Source organism: Spodoptera frugiperda, chromosome 16, assembly GCF_023101765.2.
Source record: "Spodoptera frugiperda isolate SF20-4 chromosome 16, AGI-APGP_CSIRO_Sfru_2.0, whole genome shotgun sequence".
NCBI lineage: Eukaryota > Metazoa > Arthropoda > Insecta > Lepidoptera > Noctuidae > Spodoptera > Spodoptera frugiperda.
The window spans coordinates 4,736,813-4,760,915 of NC_064227.1; the positions used below are offsets into that span (position 1 = coordinate 4,736,813).

A 24,103-nucleotide genomic window follows, 5' to 3' on the forward strand; every position below is an offset into this window, starting at 1 on the left:
CTATTTTCAGAAAACAATATTATAACAACTATAGGTTGAAATCTACTTTGCCAATCAACTATCAAATTGTAATTTTTCGACGTTAAAATCGGCAATTTAGTATTTAAACATAGATTTAGATCCAATGTCGGACTGTGTACAGTAGTTGCGTGTGTCCTTACGCGCTGGCGACGGGCGCGTCCATGGCGGGGATGTAGTCGAGCGCCATGAGGCACGCGAACACTGTCATGATCATCTTCGGTTTCCTCTCCGTAATGTCCTCTGGTAGCGCGTATACGCGCGCTCCGCAACGACGCGCCATTGAAATCGCGTATTTCGCGTTGGCTAGGTTCTCCTGTGGACACGGAAGGGAGTTTGTTGAGTTTTATTTTAGTCCAGTTAAGTAGTAAGTACCTCTGAGTTTGTTTCGGCATTTCTTCTCAGAGTAGTCCGATAGGAAATGCCGGCCTCATCTAGTTATTTAAGAGATTGACGTGTAAAAGATTTACATTGTAACCTATTTGCAAAAATAAATATCATTTATCAAGTGTTGCTGCAAAACTGCTGGCAAAAAATCGTATTTTCTTTTATTCCTCTGAGAACACCAAATTGCATTTACTATTATTGATTCAAGTCTCTCTGTCTCCTTGTATACACAAAAACAAAGTTTCAATATGATTAAACATTAAAATCTGCCTTACCTCCTCGTTGCCTCCGGGCAGCACGAGGTCGTAGTTGATGGAGCCAGGCTTGATGGCGTCGATCAGGTCGATCACCACCTTACCGTCAGCCAACACCTCATCCTGGAATAAGAACACGAAATTTATTATAACCAAACTTTTGAATATAAAAAATCAATAATTTTAAGTTTCAATTTATGGAGCTATTAGCTTCTGCCAGAGGCTTCGCCCGCGTCCCCGTGGGATAAAAAATATCCTATGTGTTATTCCAGACCATAATCTATCCCTGTTCCAAATTTCATCCCGATCCTTTCAGTCGTTTTGACGTGATTGAGTAACAAACATACACACAACTCACAAACTTTCGTATTTATAATAATATTAAGTAGTTTGTACCTGGAAGCTCCTAATGGACGAGGTCTTGCCGGCGCCGGCGAGTTTGTTGTTGACCCACTGCACGATCTCCTTCTCGATGATGGGGTTCCCGGTGTTGGCCAGCCGGGTCAGCACCGACAGCGTGTACGCGCGCATCAACTGCCAGATCAGGGCTGCAACCACATACTCACATAAGTAATATAAGTATAGTGCAAACATTTTTATGTTTTTGTTTCAGTTGCTTTAGTTGTGGTTTCATTTCGATTTGGTTTATCTTGTTAAATGTCTACATTTTAACAGGCGTTCAAAATGGCTACCTAAATATATTCGTCAATCAAAATATACTTATGTTATCGGCTTACTCATGTAACTGCTTGATGAAGAACTCGACTAGTTTCAAGCATAACTGTTAGCAGTTATGCGAGTAAGCCGATAACGTTATAATTAATTTAGTATGTCTCAAGAAAGTTATAATAAAATTATAACCTATATACCTATAAAGGTTTAGAACCTATTAAGTATATTTTTTTGTTGACTGGCAGAGTATTTATTATTTGTAATTTTTCTGCTGATCTTATTCTGATAACATTATAAAGAAAATATTACCTTTTACATGGAACTTATAACACAATTGGTGAAAATTAGGTGTACATTGTATAGCGGCATTACGTGCTGTAATGAGCACCACTGCCTACCCCTTTGGGGATAAAGGCGTGACGTTGTGTTATATAAAGACAATGATGCGTACCGAGTGTAAGCGTAGCATTCCCCTCGTTGATGTCGGCGCCCGCGATGCCGACGAGCGAGAACCCGAGCTGCCGGCCGAGCTCCACGGCGTAGTTGCAGTTCTCCAGCCGCTCCATGAACTTACGCAGCTTCGAGAACTGGCGGTGCACCTGCAGGTATAAGCAAATATGATTATAACTGTTCCTTGTATAGTAATCTATACTAATATTAAAAAGTTAAAATTTGTTTGAATACGACGTCGTAATCATAATCATAGTCACAGTCATTTACTTATTAACAAACAATGTTTTGTTTCTGTATTTACACATTAGAATAAGAATAAAACATGAAATAATTACGGATGCCCAAAAATAAAGTAATAAGTCCATTAAACAACAAAATAAATCTGCAGAACTACTGGTTCCAATTGAATTATCAATTTTGTGTTGGATAGTCCATTTATCGAGGAAGGCTATAGGCTATAAAATATCACGCTTCAATCAAGCCCAAATAAAAGTTAAAATGCTTAGTTAACTTACAAAATAATTAATATAAGTTAACCTGCTTAATTAACTAGCGTAATTTTAACCCAAATGTAATAAGAGACATTACACAAAGTTAAACTACGCGAAATTCAAATGGATAAAGAAACACAACAACCAAAAGCTCTATACTCAATAAAACAAAAGAAGCTATACCTTCTTCCAGTTAACTATGCCAGGCTTGATGATGTCATACAGCTGGAAGATGACGAGCCCGTCCGTCAGGTCCGAGTACAGCCAGTTCACGTGCGGCGCTACGCCCATCGAGTTCATCCAGTTGCGGTAAGCTACGGGCAAACACAAATACCTTATAATCACAGTTACTTATAATTGTGTGTTATTAAGTACAGGGAAATTCTTCATAGTATCTATTCACCCTTCTACTGTCCCTATACTAACGGTAAAACGGGGTGATTTTGCCGTTAGTGAATTTAATATATACTAGCTTCTAGCTTGCGGTTTCTCCGCGATTAGAAAGTTTATCACCCAAGTCAGCTCGTCTGTATACCAAATTTCATCAAAATCCGTTCAGTAGTTTCAGCATGATTGACGGACAAAGATCCAAACAAAGAAATTTTCACATTTATAATATTATAGTGTGACTTCTACTACAATTAAGTATTATATTTTCTTATAACTCTCATCAGCCATATTATTGACTTCTGGCGACATATAAATTGACAAGTTCCAAGCTACGCCAAGCCTTGCTTATTTATTTTAAAGCTCTTATTTATTGCAAGTTTATTGTTTGTTATATGTATGTAAAGATGTTGCTAAACATCGATGTAAAAATCAGTATTTCCACTATATAACTACTTGTTTTGTTCAAGGTTTGAAACAAAAAATCTAATTAAGTATTCATAAATTAATTATGTAAATGAATACTCTTACTGTCAAAATATCTGACGCATGCAAATTACTTTTGGTTTTACGTTCCGGCTAGTTAATTTTTTACTTAAAGTTTTTATGTAAATTAAGTCTTCAGTTAAAATCTGATTACTACGAAATACTGGCATTATTTCCAAACTTTGATGATTAATGAAATGTTGCATTAAGAACTTGCAAAATTAGGTATTTCAACAAATGAATCCTGAAAACCTAGATTTCTAATTACGTTGTAATTATTACACATCACATTATAAATTTACATAATAATTGCTATATAATGAGCACAATTTCCAACTCTGAGATACAAAGTACTGAGACAGTTACAAAAAAAAAATCTTGTACCCAAGTCCTCTAGCTTAATAGTCTCGCTTCCAACCACTGGACCAACGAGGCAAATACCGTAACATATCGGGTTTCTTTGACCCTAGAGAGTAACTTTGACCCAAACTTTTAGACCAATTAAAAACTTTTTTTTTTTTTTTTGAGGGGGCAAAGACATCCAATGACTTCTCCCGCCTTGGGCGAGGCGAGAGGGAGTGTCAGACTCTTACTGACTAAAAACCACCCCGTTCCTTCTCCTGCTTTTCGAGCCGGAGCCCCGGTAAACCCGCTAGGTAGTCCGCAGCTCCGGAAAAGTTACCTCCTAGGGTCAAAGAAACCCGATGTTACCGGTACTTAAAACATTAAAACCAAAACAAACTCACTCTTCTCCTCCCTGGTCTCGTCTAGCTGGTGCAGTTCCTCCGTGTCAGCGGTGCGCTGCAGGCCAGGATGCTGGTTGAACAGGTTGGCCACGAACGCCAGGTTCAGCTTGTATACTCCGCCCACCACGTCCGCGGGCGTCACGAACGCGCGACACCTGAGCTTCGCGGCTTGTTGCAGCATGAGTTCGGCACGACGGAGTAGGTCGGTTTCCTGTGGACGATGGTGAAGAAATATATTAGAATAGTTCTTATTGTTTTAGGAGTGATATTATTGAGATCCTAAACTTGATGTAAGTGTTTTTAGAATCGCTGGTGCATGAGATTTACATAGAGATAGACAGTTTGTTTATGGGAAAATTGTTGGTAATTCCACTTCCACCGCGCGCCAAAGAACAATTAAAGAACTATTATACTAAAGGAGGTTTATTTGTGAAATTTAATTGAATGGACCTAAGGTATTTTATATTATACAACCTTTACCCTTAGTATGAGTTTTCTTTACGTTTAAGGTAAGCGCGTTAGGCTTTCTGATTGGCCAGCTCGAATAAATCAACCAATCAGACCGCCAAACGCGCTCTCGTTTCGATTACTTTAAACGTAGAGCAAACTCGTACTAAACGTACTTTTTCCTAACTAGACTTGAAACCCCTAACAACTTAAACTCTGTAAACGTTCTAGTCAACTTAACTCACCCTCAAAGCATCAAGCGTAACTCCAGAGTCGTCAGGCGCGATCTGTTTGAGCAGGTACGAGTAGATCTCGGAGTCGGCGACATCCTGCTGGAAGTTGGTGCAGCGGCGCGTGACGCCGGCGCTCTGCAGCTGGTGGTTCACCCATCGCAGCAGGATCGCCTCTGGTGACAGTGCCAACAGGTCCTCGATGCGTTCCTGGGAATGAGAGGAATTGGGGTTGATGTTAGTAATAAGTAATAAGAGTTATCGAAGCGTTATACATACCTTTTATGAATAAGGGAAGAACCCTTAACTAAGTCAAATGTTGGGCAATTTTTAGACTCAGTGCTATTTATAAACAATTTTAACAACTCTAAAGTTGTTCATAACTATTTTGGGGTGTTTCCGACCACCCTAAGGATGACTGTAAAATAAACAGTAATAAAATGAATAAACTGGAGTTTGCGTATTGAAATTTGCAATCGCAACAATCTACAAACAACTTAATCTAAGAAAGATTAACTTTTTATAAGGTGGCCATTGTTCTTTGCAGATCATGAGAACAGAGAGCAATTCTAGTTTATGAATTATATTTATATTTTTAATGGGGTATATATAATCATCCGACGTCTTTTTCTGCCTTGGGTGAGGCGAGAGGGAGTGTCAGACTCTTACTGACAAAAACCACTCCGTTCCTAGTCCTCCTTTTCGAGCCTGAGCCCCTGTAAACCCGCTAGGTAGTCCACAGCTCCGGATGAATTATATTTATTGTACATACCTGGTCATTGAGCAGCTCAGTGAGACCGGGGCAGTGTTCCAATGTGATCTGGTTGAACAAACCGATACGGATGATCTGCCACAGCAGACCCAACACCAAGTGAGGTTTGCCTGCAAATTGTAATACATTTGTTTAGAAAAATATTTTATTGAAAGAATATAAAATATAAAATTATCTACATCGTCATATCAACCACAAGACAACCGTTGCATAGACATCCTCCAAATTACATATGAATTCTTAGGAGTCTAGTAAATAAATAATACAATGATAATAATCCAAGAACAAGATTTGGAAAATTCCAAGTCAATTTATAAACTTTTAAAAAGTATGTTTTAACCTCTTGTATGACGATATAAAAGACACAATAGAAAACACATTGTGTCTCGCGTGGATCTGCGTTCCGGCATGCCACGGGTAAATTATGTGATGGGAAACCAAACACTAATTTAATTTACGTAAAGGTGGACAAGATTTGTGACCAAGATGGCAGTTGATACTAAGTCGGTTCCAACCGTCCTATCTAAAGACATTGCGGTCTGGTAGCTACTGATCATCATGAAGATAGGTATACGAAGTATTTAGTAAAATTACCTTTAGCCAAATCATGGGCATCAATATTGACGATATTGCAGCCGATAGCCTGCGAGGAGACGAGCGCCAGCGTGAGGTTCTCATGCTTCGTGTACAGAGTCAGGTTCTTCTTGTTGATGGCACGCTCGTCTATCGTGTCGGGGCACGAGTGGTTTATCACTTTACTGGAATTCAAATAGGTTATGTTAGAGAGTGGTTTAAGATGGTTATTTTAAACATAGAATAAGGATTTCTCGCTCTATTAGGTTTATTTTCCGAAATAAAATAAATAAATAAATAATAAATAAAATAATCCTTTATTTCATTATTTCACAAAATAATTTACATGAAACAGCCACAAATAAGTATTAATCAATAATTATGCTAGTGCACTAGGAATAACTTAATAAGTAACTTACCAATATTTAGGAACTATAGGAAAATTTACTTTTTAACCTAGACTTATGTATAATAAGCGACTTGCTAAAAGAATTTGAATTTTGTGCGGCTTGTCCACATAACTGTTCGATGTGGTACCTCGATTACTTTCGAGCTATGCTACGGCCTATAATTATGAGTAAAACGCACGACAACGAAGCGACACGGCAGTCGAAACTCAAACAGTTACTTAAGCCGGACATCATCATTTATTTAATTTGTCTCACTATCGTTATTTTATACTTATCGACTGTGATATCATATAAAAAAAAAGAAGATAAAATCGTATTCGGCAGTCGCTTTTATAATCAAAAAATAAGCTAGGTTAAATCCAGCCCAGATTCCAACACAACCTTGCAGGAGTCTGTGTTTCCTAATGGGTATAACCTGGGTGTCTTCAAAGCCCGAGTGAATAGATTGCTTATGGGCAGACGAGCTTCATCAAGGCCGCTTCATCACTTACCATCAGGCGAGACGTCGGCCCATTTAACATAAAAAAAAACCTAACCTAAGTCTGTTACACTTAAACCATTGAAAAGACCAAAGACCAGGTCTACTCACCATAATATGAGACCGTCTTTCAGCTTCTCATACAGCTGTTTCCCCTCGTGGTCTATGGGCAGCAGGTGCTTCAGGTCTGGGTCGTGTTCCAGGTTGCTGTTTATCCAGCCAGAGAACGCCATCTGCTCCTCCAGACGAACCGAGTGAGTTGTGCCTGGAAGTAGAAATTTAGGTTTTAAATCAGTTGCAATGAAGTTTTTTTTTAACTTTGCCCTTAGCTTTTCTCCCGTGTCTTGGGTGCGTTTACAAACATACAAGTGTACATAATTATGACACCCAGACCAGAAAAACAATTTGTGGATCACACAAAGAATTGGTCTGTGCTGGAATCAAAACACACGTTACACGTTTTGTGGCAGCCGATTGCCCAGCCATCGCACCAACCATGCAAAGAATTGAAATTGGCCCAAAGGTCCACATGTTTGACTTTTGTAAGTCCTTTCTTAATCTAATTCTTTTAATGAAACTTAGTATTTTAGCTATTAAGTCGTGGAAATAATAATGTGTAAGTCTAGGATTCTAGAGTGTGAGTAAGTGTACTGACCATCGCTGGAGGCTTCGCTCATACCGCCCAAGTGTTCCAGGTTCTCCTTTTTACTGACCGCCTGTTTGAACGTGCTGGACACCTGGAAAGATAATACACATTCGTTATACACACTTGGTACGCGATATGTGGTAATTACTAATAAAATATAGCTTTGTTTTTCATAGTTTTTGTTCTCTAATGACTAAACCCATCATATAGTAGCTGCCCATAATAACTGTTGACTGTATTATACATTTAAGATATAACTCCAATCAATTATCTTCAGATCAAAAAAGTATACACCCTTTAAATCAAGTAACAAAACATATTGAAAATAGAACAAAAATTAGCCTATACAAATTCTAGATTCTAGACCCAGACAAAGGTTGACACAGCCCACCTTCCCGCCTAGACATAACTGTTGTATCATAACACATTCATACATTAAACTACAATAACTAGTCAGTACAATTGTACGTAGTAAAAAATATTATAAAAAAAAACAGCGCTAAAGACCAATGACCTGGCCTTAAACAACTGTTGTGTTCGCGACTCTGATTATTACAGGCAGATAGTAAGCACATACATACATACATACATACAATTATAAATAGGGTTATAAAGAGCAAAAAAGTAATATTCAAATTAGGTATGGGTATGGGTATGGTAACTGAGTTTATGTTTGATGGGAGAAGTGGATGGTTAAAGTTCAAATTGTAACATGTTGTTAATGATTATAATCTAAAGTTCTATGTGTGTAGTTGTTTTTTAACAAATATCGGGAACATAGTTAAAATTCTCTTTGGGTATTAAAGAGAAAATAATGTAATATGACTTGTAGTACAGTATTATTTTTATTTAATACTAGCTAACCCGGCAAACTTCGTACCGCCTCAAACATTTTTTTCCTCACCTTTTAAACCTTCCCTGAACTTCCGAAATAATTAAAGACCGAAATTTGCCAAATCAGTCCAGCCGTTCTCGAGTTTTAGGTAAACTGACGGACAGCAATTGATTTACATATATGTATGTATGTGTATAATAACATGTACCTATATGTATAACTCTTTGGGAATCAAATGGGATGATGTTCTTTCATGACTGAAATTTTACTGGCATATTAAAATTTCTCTAAACAATAAACTCGATGTCGCAACAAACTCAATACTTCTACAATCAAACTACATAAGGACTATGAACTGGTAACCCTGCTGGGCGTCATCTATTTGACCCTACGACCGCAATGATTAGCATTTATCACTTTATTGACATCTCCGAGTTAATCTGTGCACATAAACAACGGACGGGTTGTTAAATGGTCACTTTATGAGACTAATAATTACGTTGATTTGTTTAATCTAGGGTTAAATTGGGTTTGTTATCGGTTTAGTGATTTGACAGTGGCTGTTTAGTATAGGGTCTTTGATATTATTTTCGAGTTTTGATCGGGTTTTTGTATTAAAACTAATATTACACACATGGATTTAAGATTTAAACATTACTTTTGTTGACTGTGAGACGTCTTCTCCGAACACACAGATTATGTTTATGAGTCCCGGTGTACCTTGAAAGTAATCGAACATCCTCGAAACCCAATTATTCGGTTGATTATTTGATTAATTGTTATAAAATGCAGCATGAAATGTAATTTTAATACAAATATGACTCAAATAGTGGTTGAAATTCAACTTCAAATTTCAGAATACCTAGGTATACTTAACTACTACTACTTTTGAGGAAAAAATATAATAATATGACGTTATATGGTAATCAGTAGTGGCTGTGGATTCACGTACGTGTATTCCAGAAATTAATGAATTCGGTTAGGTGTGGTACAATAACTTTTCATCTATGGGCAATGGGCATAAATATTTGTTTCCTTGAATGAAATATTTTTTGGCTTTTATTCTGTTCACCATAGGTACAAGTTCTTATTTAATAAGCTGCTACGTCATACGAAGGGATATACAAAAGGTTAATAATATTAGGTTTTTTTTTAATATATTAAATTCAGTGTTTGCCATTATTGTACTAAGATTAATCCCAAAAACTTAACTCTATGCAGTTTCCAAACTGAATGAAGTTTACCGATCTGTGTATATTGATTTTGTTAGCTTTTTTTTTTCAAGATACAATAATCCAGATAATACTGTTTAGTGTGATGTCGTGCCGGAACAAATATTGAATTTGTGTGTCCTTTACGCGGTACGACCCTTCAATGTTACCCAAATAACAATTTGAAAACGATACCTTACAACTGTCCCACTGTCAATACTTTAACGTACAAGTTTGGAGAGGATATTTTATTTTCGATTTTGAATTTTTGACAATGCAAAGTCAACGTCGAATCGTTTATTCGTTTATTCCAATTGAACAATAAATACTTTTGAAACGTCAACTAATAAAGGAGTCTGTCAGTGAACCTAGGTGCACGTTCCAAAGTGTAGCTTCGAATGGAGAAGAACGAGCAAGAAATTCCATCTCCAAATTAAACCAAAAATCCTGTTTATTTCGTAGATTTTGGTAGAGAACGAGACTATGTCTATTCTATGATACTAGCCCTACTAAATATCATAGAAGGGCGAGTCAATTTCCAAAAAAGAAGCATAATTATGCACTCCGAAGCAGATTTTTTCCTCTTGACAAGAAAAACAACTCTAGTAAGGATTTTTTCATTAAGAATTTTATCACACAGCAGGCTTAACTGTAACTAGTGAAGTTCCTACTAATGTAGACAAATAATACCGACCTGTTGTGCTTTAAGGTTAGCGCAGAACTCCTCGAACTCGGTGAGACTGATGGCGTTCTTCCTGGCGTCTCCGTTCATGCTGCCGTTGACACCGCGCTTGTTGCCGTTGTCGTAGTACTCCTCGATCATACACCGGACCTGAGGAAATAAATGCCACAAATTAAAGATATACAAAATAAAGTCTTTATGGAGTCCCCTCCCATACAGGACAAACGCACAGATCACCTGATGGTAAGCGGTCAGCACTTATCTGTGATTTTATCTTCTCTAACTAAAGGCAAATGAACCCTAAAAAGCTGTTGCGACAGATTCTGTTTTCTCAAAGTTATTTGATGCATAGAGGCTATCCAGACATTGTGAAACAAGACCTAATGTAACGACTTTATGTGAAAAGCAGGATACTGGCTATTGCCTAATATTTTACTAATAGTGATTTAGATGAATACTCTCTCTATATTTATTATTTAATTGGAAATCATGTTTACCAAGTTTATGAACAACTTCATAAAACTTCATTTTATTGAATTTTACATCTAATTATTTATTGTATTACAATCAATGTCTAAGTTTATGTCTACATAGACGACTAGACGAGAAAGAAAACGTTGTGATATAGTGTTATACAATATAACTGCTACGTGGGAGCATCATTAATCTTTGATATATAAATCTGCTGTTTTTACTCCCATGTCTCTCCGTTATATGAAGTAAAAATGTAAAATACATCGGAACCGACTTAATTAGTCATTCAATTGATAGACTAGTTGTTTTATTAAAATAAGACATTAATTTTCTGCCTGCTTTTCAACCAAATTACTTGGTGTTATATACGGCTTATTATTCCATTCTCCGGGAAATTAAAATGATAAATAAGTCTTCAGAGATAATCATGTGGCGAAAATCCATCTTCTGTACAACATGGACTGATTTCTGAATATCTTGTTTCCTGGTAATTCAGCCAGGACTACTAGATTTAAGATTATAGACAAAATAGGTGTGGTATTTACCTTCCATTGTGGAATTTTGTATCCGACACTGTCGAGTGCTTCTTTCAATTCTTTCAGGTCGATGTAACCACTGCTGTTTGTGTCCAACTGAAACAAGACAAACAATACAATTGATTATTTTGATACATCAAAAACAAATATAAAGTAAATCAGAAACCATTTACAGTATTATACAACAACAACAACAACGTAACGTCTTTCCCCGAAGAGGCAGAAGTGCACATTACGGAACGTACCTAATGCCGCTATACAATGTACACCCACTTTCTATCATTTGTGTTACAAGTATGACCTATTGCCATATACTGGGCACAATTCCAGACTCCATGCTACTACTGAAAAATGTTCGAAAAACCGAAAAAAAGCCCAGTAATACTTTGTCCCCTTGTCCGTCAGTCGCACTTGCGACCACTCGACCAACGAGTCAGTCAAATAAAAAATACATTATGTATATCCTAAAATACCTATGTTTTACGCGTGTTTATCCGAATCTCAACATCACTTTTGCTTTCAAACTCATCTTACTATTAATTACACTAAACTCGAAACATAACTTTAACTTAACGGAGTGTAAAACTTATTACAAGTTTACACTGGCGGCCAAAATAAAGTGAACATCTTTACGAATTTACGAGTAGATGGGAAGGAAGGTTTAGGGTTGTCACATGTAACCAAAACGTATTGTTTCTTAGTTCAGTTTGATTGAAAAATATGGTAGAGGAATGCTAGCGAATTGGAACGTTGGTCTACCTAAAATAAGGGACAAAATTGTGTGACGAATCTAGATAGTAAATATATTTCCTGTGAAATCTAATTTTGTTACTATTACTCAGTATTTTACACGATAAAGGTGATCTCATATCTCGCACTGATTTTATTAATTAATACAAAACACCTGAGTCACCGATTTGACGTTCAAAAGTGACTTCGCGGTCTATTTGAAATAAATAATTTTGACTTTGACTTTGAAAGTTATGACAAAAATATTGAAAAATATGTAAATGGATGATACATTCTACGAAAACTTAATTAGATACAATTTTGGACCATATGGCAACAAACTTTACAAAACCAACCTTCGGTTCTAAGCATTATATAGTAATAGTAAGGATTAACCTCGTCAAACCTTTTTACGTTAATTCAAGTACATAGTTTAAGTATTTATGGTAATGGAGACTCATTGCATATATTTACTATCACAGAACTGGAATAAACAACATAAATGATGTTTGTTTATATAATGCCAAGGATTCCGTCAAACGTATGATGGGATTTACGATTTTAGTGACGTAACAAGCAATTCTGATAAAGATCTCATATTATAGATTGGGTGATAAGAAACCAGCAATGACTAATCTTTGGATATAGGCCGTATAAAGACAGAAGAATTTATGATAAACTTTGTTTTGTTCTAATTGAAATGGAACGAAAGTTCTAGAAAATTTTGTACGTTTTCCAAAGCAAAACATAGCAGGATCTCTTCATGTATAGCAGCATACCCTTTTTAAAGGGGGGGGGATGACATCCTATGACTTCTCCCGCCTTGGACGAGACGAGAGGGACTGTCAGACTCTTACTGACTGAGAACCATCCCGTTCCTACTCCTGCTTTATAGCGGTATACCTTACATCTATAATGTACCCTATGTTTCACAAATAAATACTTTGACTTTAGAACTTCTAGAAGTAGTTTTTTTTTTGCCTAACATAAACTCATGCTAGATAGGAATGCACATAAAAGTGGCTAGGATAATAACAATACCCAATCCAAACAGCACTAAAGCAAAGCGACTAACAAATCAACAATTTGCCTACATAAACCGTAATTTCCTATAGTATGACATAACATTAGTCGTAGCTAAACTAACTATAGGAAATGAAACAACAGACAAACAATCGGATGTTTATTTAATAGTATTGTAGTACATTAGCGATTGCTCACCAATGATATAACTGTCGTGATGTAAAGATAATAAGATGTAGTCATAGTTTCGTAAAACGATAGCTTGATAAGAGGCTTAGAAGTGAGATAAAAATGGGTCCGAGGATTATACGTGAGCCCGTGTTGCACGATTTTTGGATTAGAGTCAAAGTCAAAATTTATAATATTGGAACGCCAGTCCCCTTTTTTGCCCTTTACGGCATTAAATTAAACGTTTTTTATGGAATAAACCGGTACACCAGCAGACGGATCACCTAATGGTAAGCAATTGCCGCCGTCCATGGACATCCGAAACACCAGAGGCGTCACAAGTGCGTTGCCGGCCTTTTGGGGGTTAGGAATTTAAGGATCATTGAGGAATCGGGGTTTGGGAAGAGAGAGTAATTGGGCCTTAGGTAACCTCATTCACACAACGCAAGCGTTAATTCACGTCAGTTTTCTGTGAGACCGTGATATCAGCCGGCCCAGGCGAAGCATGGCTCTTCCAAACTTTTTTCCAAGGAACTACCAATACCTTAAACATTTCCTTATTATGTTATTTCTTGCCTTACATTTACTTGTCGATGAACGATGACACAACAGACAAATGCGTGAGTAACGTCCGCCGTCCATTGTACTAATTTCGTCTGAATGTTTGTAATTTCCTATTCCGTAAACATATCACTTTTGAATACATGTAAAAATGTTTACAATAGGACATTCTAGTCAATGTATTGTTATGGATTTACTTCCTACAATTATATCGCTACTGGTTGTAATATTGATTGATTGAAAACGTATTGACGTTTCTATTGCAACGACGAAGCCATGTGTAAAACATAACGTATGTAGTTAATTACTTTCAAACGTAGACAGAATTGCACAAATGACATGTACCCTTCGTATTATCATTAAGCCCTTACGATTTAGAAGTTCATAGATCGCAAAACAAGACCATATCCAACAATAGGTTTAATCTATCGACCATTCATCATTGAAATATTTCACAAAATACTTACAATACACAGTAATGCAAGTACAAATGCAATATTTACCTGTTTCCGCGTTACATCATAGTTTTTGTATAGTATAATTAGTAACGGTAAGTTTTAATAGCGTGCTTCAAATAAATAATGTTAATGTGCACGCTCTGTTTCCGACCAAATGTGAGGCAAGGTCAGAGCCGCTGTTGAACACAGCTTGTATGGCCGTTGGAGTACTAGACATGTTTATTGCTGTAGAAGATGCTTTAATTTCATATTTATGGGCTTTGGGAACTAATTATTAAGAGTAACTAACAAGTAGTATACTCAAATTACTCTCGCGTTAAATACAACACCCTTTTTTCATTAATTTTGTTATAAATCCCATGTAATACGATCTATTACCATAACTTGACATCATTTCTGGGCGTGTTGTCACTGATAATTCCATCAATTATTGATCATGGTGCCTAGCATGGCAACAAACCAAAAGGAAAAAAACACAGGATAACATACACAATAACAATAAAAGTTACTCGTGTTTCATAACAAAACGATAACCTATTATAAAAGAGAACAGTTCAAAATTAAATACATAAATCAAAGGATAACCTATTATAAAATAGAATAGTTTAATAAATACATAAAAAATTAACGCCTGTAATACTTTTACCCGCATAATAAAACGAGCAAATCAATTAACTCAACTGATTAGTAGCAACAAACAATTTTACTGCTTATCAATATAATACTGCAAGCCTATCAAACAATTTGTGATAACTACAAACGTCATAATAACCCTAATAAATTAATTTGACGGCTATCGTTGGAAAAAAAATGTTTAAACAATAAAATTTAACAGTTGATTAATTTAATTGTTGATGTCGATAACCCTGGGCGAACGGGCGGCTTTAATTGAAAGTTGACCCGCTGTGTGTCCCATTTATTTTGGTCGGATGTGTAGTTTGACACAGTTTGCCCAGTTTTTCTATTTAATGTCCTTCATTAATGGGTAAACTCGGGAATTCGTGTTTGGGGGTGTGGCAGATAAGTAGGTATATGGGGTAACTGAATTTTGTTTTAAAGTAATAATAAAATCTAGTCGGGAAAGTACTAGAAAGAAATCAATATGTCAGAATTGTAACCAACGGATATGTTTATGCTTAAAGAGAAGGAAATAACACAATTTTAAACATAAATGCAGTCATGGTATTAAAAACACTAATTACATTATTTTCTCATTAAAATTATCCTCATAAAAAACGGAAACTAAAAAATATTTTTGTTGAATTAGATTCTGTTGAAATCGAAGTTTAATCTAATCATATCGGTATCGTTTCTGTGAATAGCTTACGATACGATAATACTAGTTGTTGCCAAACTACGTGTGGACGTGTAACGTTGCAAAATGCAATATAAGGCGCTTAGGGAATAATGTTAAGATTGGCATGTAAACAGTAAGCTAAAAAAGAAATTTCTGGATAAGGTTTTCGACAAAACAAAATATTTGGTAATCTACATAATCGATTTTCTTATTATTGAAACGAATAAAAATACTATTACTTAATGCTAAGGAATTTTGGCAAAGTAAAATGAAGATCTCTAAATCTAATGAAGATATACAGCTTATAGTCATAAATAACAGGCGCTTAAAAATAAATTAATGATAAAGGAAGCCAGTGAATGGAAACGAGTCACACAAGATGTTATGATTCACACAATCACACCACGCAAGTTGTAAGAATTAGACACGGTGGATTTTATACCATGACCATTACAAGGCCATGGGCAAATAATGAGCAAATAACCTGTTGAAGGTCGAGGAGTTTTATAGCAACTTTGGCAAACAATATTTTAAATGAAGCTAGGACATTGTAGGAACAGAATCGCAGCCCAAAATAAGCATGTTCGAGGCTTATATGAAAAAGACGGTTTCTATATCGGTCGTTACTTTAAGCAGACCTATGCAGATTGACTTCATGAGGAGGTTTTCACCCCTAAATCAAAACAAAAAGAGCCACAAAGCCCAGTGGCGTGAAAAAACTAGTCCATGATGATACGTTTTTGTACAAGGATGACAGATTAACTTCTAAATTAAATTCAAAGCAGGTTTGAGTTTACAGAGAAAACTCGTACCTTAGGACCTCTACAATACATTTATTTATTTAATGGGACACAAAGAACTAGTGTCACGTTTTGGTCTACAATAGTCGAAGGTTTTTGTTCATAAAATATTCTGGTCCTGTCGTCCTATGTCAGGGTCACAAGAACCTTTGAAACCTGACTCTAGGGAATACACAAAACCCTGTATTTGAAAAATGTAGTAGCACAAAGAGTATTTTTGGGAGTTTGAAATAGTATCTACTAGCGACCGGCCTAGCTTCGCGATGGTACTATATTATGCATTTACATATAAAACTTCCTCTTGAATCACTCTATCCATTAAAAAAACAGCATTAAAATCCGTTGCGTAGTTTTAAAGATTTAAGCATACAAAGGGACATAGGGACAGAGAAAGCGACTTTGTTTTATACTATGTAGTGATGATATTAGGGTCGTTCCTGCTTGTATCCTTGTTGGACTCGTAAAATTAATGAATAGTGGATTTACTATGTCCAATGGAGGAACAAAAGGCTAGATGTGACGCCAAACAGCACCTCAAAGGCAATGACTAAACTTCACCTTCCTACATTCCAACGAACCATTTATAGAATCACATTATAAACATAACTCCTTATAAAAATATAATAAAATGCTATAAATTCTTGTGGCGAACATCATTGGACATTATTTCGTGTGGCAACTACATACACAGAGCGATTGTTTGAACAGATGGGGCCTCCGAATTCAGTGTAGTCACTTCTATTTAATTCATATGACAATGTGGTTGGTATGAGACTTAGGAACTGGTAGTAATATGGTTGTTTTTCAAAAAAGGGGAAGACACAAAGGTACAGTTCTGGTTTTATGGATAGTAACAGAAGGTAGAGCTTTTTTTACAAAACTTAATATACAATGTATACCATGATAATCTTATTAAACGATTTAACTATTTTTGATTTGTGTCATGTCAAATATTTATAATTTTACACTAACGTAGCCTAGTTATGAAACATTTTATAGACATATAGTTTCCATAAGTCTCATGTCTTATGAAGACGACAAAAATCAATAGTTTCGGTCGTCCAATACCCTTGATGTGGCATCAATATAATTTGTAAGGTAAGTTTACTTTTCATTATGCCCATGTTTCTACATGATCGAGACCTATTCGTGACATATGTTAATTCCATGGGTGTGATGAAGATTTAGCTAGCATCACATATTTCCACACGTTTCCAAGCTAACATATTAGGTTAACAATGTTTTAGAATACAGGAAACAAAATTTAATTCAATGCACTATCAACAAAAACAGGAAAACAAATGTTAATACGCTTAAGTATTATTAATTAAACACGTAATTAGCGGGGTTTTACTATGCATTTTAAATTAGGACAAGTATTTGGGTATACTGCGGTTTTAACTTTAGGTTTTTATTACATAAGAAATGATTAATTCGGGGGAAAGTAATTATTTTATAACGTGTAGAATTTTCTAGAAATGGATAATATTAAACTAAATAATTGTAATACCAATACTCGAGTAGTTTTTGGTCGTAATGCAACAAGGAAATACCAAATTATAATAGCGCATAATAAGGAAACATAAATGTCCATTATAATAGTTACAGAAGCCAAAACGACATCCTTTCTTTTGACAGCCAAATCAGATTGACACATGCATTGTTTCAAAGGGAAATGTTTGCGTAGAGGGCGCTTACGTAGTTTTAAAGGTTGTGCAAAGTATAGTGAACGCAAATATTGGCTTTCGCACCCTTATGGTTAGAAATAAATCAATGAACTTGCTTACTTTGTTAACTAAACTATATTTGACAAGAGACAACCCTAAGTAAACGGGATGGATTACACAAACTTAGGGTTGTAACCTGTTTAGTTTTTTTTATGATAAAAAATGGAAGGATGTATTAGATAACCGGCCAAGTGCGAGTAGGAATGGCATATAAAATACGGAGAAGAGGAGTTTATGATAGAAACTGATTTTTCTTGTATTGAAAAGTTTTATGTAGGTACTGTATATTGTAACTATTCCGTTTACTTTATGAAATATTTCAAATCCGTGAAGGAGTTTAACTTTAACAACTCATAATATCAGTTGTTCATTCATAATTAATTATACTGATTACGTATTTGCATACATTTTACGAGCTGTATCTACCTATAGGGTAACTCTTTGTTATAACAATGACATAAATCACATTTAACGTAGGTAGTACATACATACTTACCACAAGTAAGATAGTACAGTACAAATCTACGGAACAAAATGACTCACACCATGATTCAGAAGCTGACAACAAGTTATATATTTAACATCCTTATTACATACATGTTTATGTACTTTTAGTGCGTAGTAGTATACTTCGTACTGTAGGACCAAAGGACCAAATGCGGTCCTTAGGTACGGGAACATCCCCAGTTTCGTTAGGTGGCTTAAAGTTCTTTTCTGTGGGTCACTATTACTAGGTTAATAAATCTGGGTTAGTTATTCGGATTATCTTTGAATTTTGTGGGCGAGAACTAATGATAACAATTACGCCTGATATTTTTTCAAAGTTAGCAGAACTTGTTGGTTAGGTTATAAATTATAATAATTTTATGTGTGTGTGTGTGTGTGTAGTAACAATTAACACGTGGATGCTGAATTACACGGGATTCTTTCTAGGAAGGTCTAATTATTATAAAGGTTGAACACGCCAACGTTGTTATACTTCTATAATAATAATCAGCTCATTGGCCATTAAACTAATTGTAAAACATTAATTTAATTCTGACAATACTTAAAGTTGTAAGCAATAATTTTTATGAGGATAACGGATTAAACGTATCACTTCATGGTAGCTGTTGGCAGCACCCAAGGATACTCGCAACACAGTAGAAACCGACAAACAAAGCATTTAAAATTAAGGAGTTTCCAATCAAATGATTAACTACTATCTGTCCTCTGCAATCCTGTAAGATTGATGTTCCTTTTTCCGCAAAGAGGAAATCCATAATACAAATCCCCCGCCTGTTGTGGTGCCGGGGATTATCAAAGGATCATTTTAACACTAAACCCCTCGTTCTTCCGCTACAGGGATGCCTAATGCAGAGATATTTCTAGAATAAAACATGGTTGGTATCAATCGTTTTAACCTCTATCCTTGATAGGAGCAATGCAAGTGGCTTATTCTAGAACTTGTTACGAATTCCGATTGCATATTTATCGTTACATTGTCCTTATTCTCGATATAAAACTAATTACCATATAGGTATATCAGGAATGACGTAATATTATAAAATTAATACCGATAACAGATATACTGATATGTATTAGGTATATTACATTTATAATACACATGACAAAGTAGTGCACGACTATGTTTGTATGTTAAAATTATCTATATCATAAATAATATCGTTATTTTCCCGCAATGCTTTTATAAAATAATCTAGGTGCTTAATTAAATGACTAGACAACAGGCTAATTAAGTAAATATACCTAAATAGCAATAGTACCTACAAATAAGTGCCTCTGTTACCACAATATATGAATAAGCAAACAATAAAATATAGTTTTACAGTACATATTGACCTAATTAGAAACGAGTCACGCCTGTTTATTAACGTCCTAATACACTACGTAATTAACTAATGAATTAATAACACAGAATACTTAATTCAATCAATTAAGCACTCAGAAACATAAGACCTATATTTAGTTATTTTTTTATATTAATGCACAAAACGTAGATAGGCGGACTTAATGCCTGAGGCATACTCTCCCAGTCTACCCTAGGGTGGTTACAGATGAGCCATACAAAACCAGTTTATCATGGTCTTGCTTTTGATGATCTTTCCACACATTCGACGATTAGTTTACACTGGTTTTGCATAGCTTAATGTGAAGTTGTGTGTACAAAGAGGGCATGGTAAGTGAGTTTCAAAGCCAAAACGATAAAACTAAACATATTTCTACCATTTTAAAAATGTCGCCATAATACCTTATAGCCTAGGCAGCCTTAGTATTCAACACTAGTGTTCAAGCCAAACTCGGACTACTGCGCAGACAGTAGAGGTCAAGGAACTTTTGATGATGCGATTAGGAGGTCGACAACCGCTGTGTGACGATTAATTGATCGAGTGAACACCTTTGATTTTTTCTTCTGTTGGTTTAATGTGAGCACTTGAGAAACAATTTACATAGATAAATATGTCGTTAAACTATTTAAACTTACATTAGTTAAACATGAAGCATTGTGAGAATGCATCTGTATAGCACACAAGTCTTGTAATTAAAAATATTGAACAAATACACTCTTTGCGTACAAAAGGACCACTTTTATCTAACTAACGCGATTACCCGTCAATGAATTAAAAGATTACTCGCTAAAATATTAATTTAAAGCTAGGGTCTCTCCCCTGCTAATCTCATATTCCCTAAGACCCCCCTAGAGTATTTAAATCAACCCTCGCCTCGTAATAACTTTGAATTAAGTCAGACAAAAATGTTAACAATATACTTTTATGCATTCAAAAGCCTAAAGCATCTAAACTGTAGCATTAACTCGTTGTAGGTGAATCGGACCAGACAGATTCAAATCACTCAATTTCCTAAACAATTTACAACTGAACGTAAAAGGGGTTACTTCCGATTCATTTCCTCTAGGTTACCTCCCTCAGATTCAAAGCTGTCTAGACTTGGTCCTAATTGATATGAGTCATAGCAACTGTTACTTAGCGAAGGTTGTATATAGCTGAAAGTTAACGAAATATGATAACTGTGAACAAGGTTAAATGGAACTTTGTCAAAGTCAAACAACTGATATTTTGTGAAAGCACAAACGTGTGAAACTAAGCACAAATAAAATATAAAATGCATGTTATTTGAGTTCAGCTGTCAATCAATCAGCTGACCTAACTGCTTGGGGAATAACAAATGATGTGCCACTAAGGTATTTTAGATAAGAAACCACAAAACGATAGCCTTATTACTCTAATGGGCACCAGAATGTCTGTTAAAATGCGGTCGAATATTCCCAAATACACGTTCATTGTGGTTCATATTAGTCAACGGAAAATACGAGTTTCATTCTTTTTACAAAATTAATAAATATGACGTCAATACTAGGACTAGTATCCACTGTCACACAAACACCAAATAAAAGTCAATCTCATTTCAGTCAATCTTAGAAGCCGTACTAATGTAACATGGACTTAATCTGACGAAATTCAATAAGCTTTACGATTAGAAAACCAGTAAGCCTGTACCAGACAGCTGATAACCAAGGTAGACACATTTTTTGATACTAAAACCTATCGATTTTCATATAACCCTCGCTATTACGAAGTCATAACATGATATGCATCTACATAGAAAATATAGCTAGGTACGCCAACTGTCACTATCATTGGCATGAGTCATAGCATTACATAAACCAGTGTCTCCCCTCGGAAACCCTACAAAGGGTTCGTAGTTCAAGCGTAGAGTTTGTACAGTCATAATATTATATTGTGTACATAACGCCCTTTCGCAGACAATGCGTAGATAACTAATAGCTAACTATTTAACGTATACTGGTACGGCTAAAGTATACAAAAAAGCTATTCGCCATTTTTATATCGATGGGCGTAAGACATGCCATTTCGGTAATGATATTTCGATAAAGGCCTTTTATGTTAAAGTAAGAAATTACTTACTATGAAATAAGGTCTATTGGTTTATATTCGATAGCCAAATAACTCACTTTAATCGTATAAGTGCTTAAGTCTAAGCGTATTACGGGGCACACAGTAATGTTATCGAAATTTCTAAAGAGGACGATGAAATTAAATGCTCCTGCTTATGTAATCAAATCAATACCCTATTAGTACACTGGCCTTTATTAATCTACGATTATAATTATCTTGAAATCAAGGACACATTTGTATAGATACGACATTACTTGGAAATGATATAGCATTAAAAGTCGCATGCAAATAATTTAAATATAATTTCGAAAGTGCATAATAAATTATGCTATTATACTTATCAAAGAATGCCAAGACTTCCCCGTAGATCCAACCAGTAACTTATTGGATTAAATATTTGCATATAGGAATCATATTTATGAATGCTGATAGCATATCGTAATCGATTTTAGTTTTCCACGGAGGATGTCACGTCGTTCGCTCGATTCGGTTCAGTTTATTGAGGATGTTCTTACATTGTACATATGTACAGGTATGTCAAGAAATATGTAGTTCATATTAGAAGGTTCTGGAAAAGTTGGTCCTTTGATCGTGATTTTTTGCGTATTTAAGGACCAGTTTGTCTAAAAATATTAATTATATAAAAAAATGACGATATTTGTAGTAGGAAAGATTTTCTATGATGGACTAGCAACATTTTACTAACAACGCTTCTCCAACACTTTCCAATTTAATAAACATCTAATGGAAAGCTTTGCCTCATCATGCAAAGGAAAATGTTCAATTGATTAGCTGTTCATGACCCAGCGAAAGTTGATATATCAATCGAGGGTAATGGGTTATTGAGGTACTACATACTTAAAGACATACGGAATGTCATATGTTGATTTCTTTGAAGTCATTACAACATCTTTCATCTGCACACAGCTCAAAGGACCAGGAGTAAAAAGAAATAAAGATAATGTCTGTAATATGTAGTCGGGAATTTAGTCCTAATACGCAAATTGTATCAGGCCGTTTATATACCTAGTTACAAAGGGAGAGAAACCGGATGGTTATAAGTGGGCAATCATAGGAGCAGCCGGCCTCTGTGACCATTACCTCATATAAATGTCCACTATAAGTCCCTACGTTTATAGTACGTGCATGAATAATCTAAGACATACGGAGACATGTGTAGTGTGGACTGTCCTCTTCGTGTTGTCACATTTAAAAACATTGGTCTTTTAATAGCGTCTGTTGAGTGCCAAATATGCATGGATGAAGACCCTAAAGCAGGTGAATTAAGAAAATAGTGTAATAGAGACTATGTTCCCTGAAGACAGACGATTTTGCCTTATGACTTTCGGGCATATCTGCTCAATAACCTTGAATCCTGACTATTTCCATTTTCCATTAACACTGTGCATATAATTTCCTGGATTTAATCAAGATCTGTCACACAACATCAAAGGTCAGGTCGCAGTAATTAACGAATGATGGTGGTGTGAACGGGACCATGAGAAATAACTGTGCTCGACTGCTCATGGTGAATACATTCGCCCCGGAAAGTTCGCACGAAGCAAGGTGCTAAAACAACGGACGGTTACTGCTAGTTTTTTTTGTATAAACGGCAATTTGTTTGGTATTTTCGCAAGAACTTGTATTGGTTGATTGAGACTTCAATGCTTGTGAATAATGCATAATTACTCTTAGATGATGAATTTTCATTAAACAAACTTTATGTTAGCAGCATCGAAATACTCGCAATTCAAGACATGGGATTCTTTACGTAACTGGCGAAAAGTGGGTGTAGTTTCACCTTTGCAGACCTAAAATTTAACGTAATACCATGAGGTCGCATGCAGAATCGCGATAAGTTTTCGCAATGCAAAATGAATTTGTAATACCCTAAGTATCTGTGTCTATTCTGCATTCACAGGCCATAAAGATACTTATTCATTTTATAGATATTCGGGTTAGATCAGTCACGATTTTGGAACTGGTTACCACACCTTATCCATAACAATATCTGGGGTATTGTCTTTCAATAAGTATTGAACCGACAACTAAGTATAAATCATTTATAAGCCTATTGTTGAAACCGACTCGAAATAGGTGAAACAAATGCAGTACAGCGAAGTATTCAGAACAATGAAAACAAAGCTTTCGGGGAGGCACGCAATCTATATCAAAAATGCAATTAAGGCACCGTAACTTCACGAATTCGTACGC

The 24,103-nt window shown here is 35.6% G+C and overlaps 1 protein-coding gene across 1 annotated transcript in view; it reads right to left on the reverse strand.

Annotated features, from left to right (window-relative positions):
* Positions 1-24,103, reverse strand: part of LOC118280711 (plastin-2) — a 47,492-nt gene that overhangs the window by 4,509 nt on the left and 18,880 nt on the right. The window contains exons 2-14 of the mRNA XM_050699575.1: positions 11,198-11,284; positions 10,191-10,328; positions 7,460-7,541; positions 6,916-7,069; positions 5,938-6,101; positions 5,344-5,453; positions 4,587-4,781; positions 3,895-4,105; positions 2,459-2,589; positions 1,783-1,930; positions 1,056-1,207; positions 681-782; positions 162-334 (exon numbers count right to left, since the gene is read on the reverse strand). Coding sequence (XP_050555532.1) covers positions 162-334; positions 681-782; positions 1,056-1,207; positions 1,783-1,930; positions 2,459-2,589; positions 3,895-4,105; positions 4,587-4,781; positions 5,344-5,453; positions 5,938-6,101; positions 6,916-7,069; positions 7,460-7,541; positions 10,191-10,328; positions 11,198-11,284 — 1,847 coding nt within the window. The remainder of the gene's footprint in view (positions 1-161; positions 335-680; positions 783-1,055; positions 1,208-1,782; positions 1,931-2,458; positions 2,590-3,894; positions 4,106-4,586; positions 4,782-5,343; positions 5,454-5,937; positions 6,102-6,915; positions 7,070-7,459; positions 7,542-10,190; positions 10,329-11,197; positions 11,285-24,103) is intronic.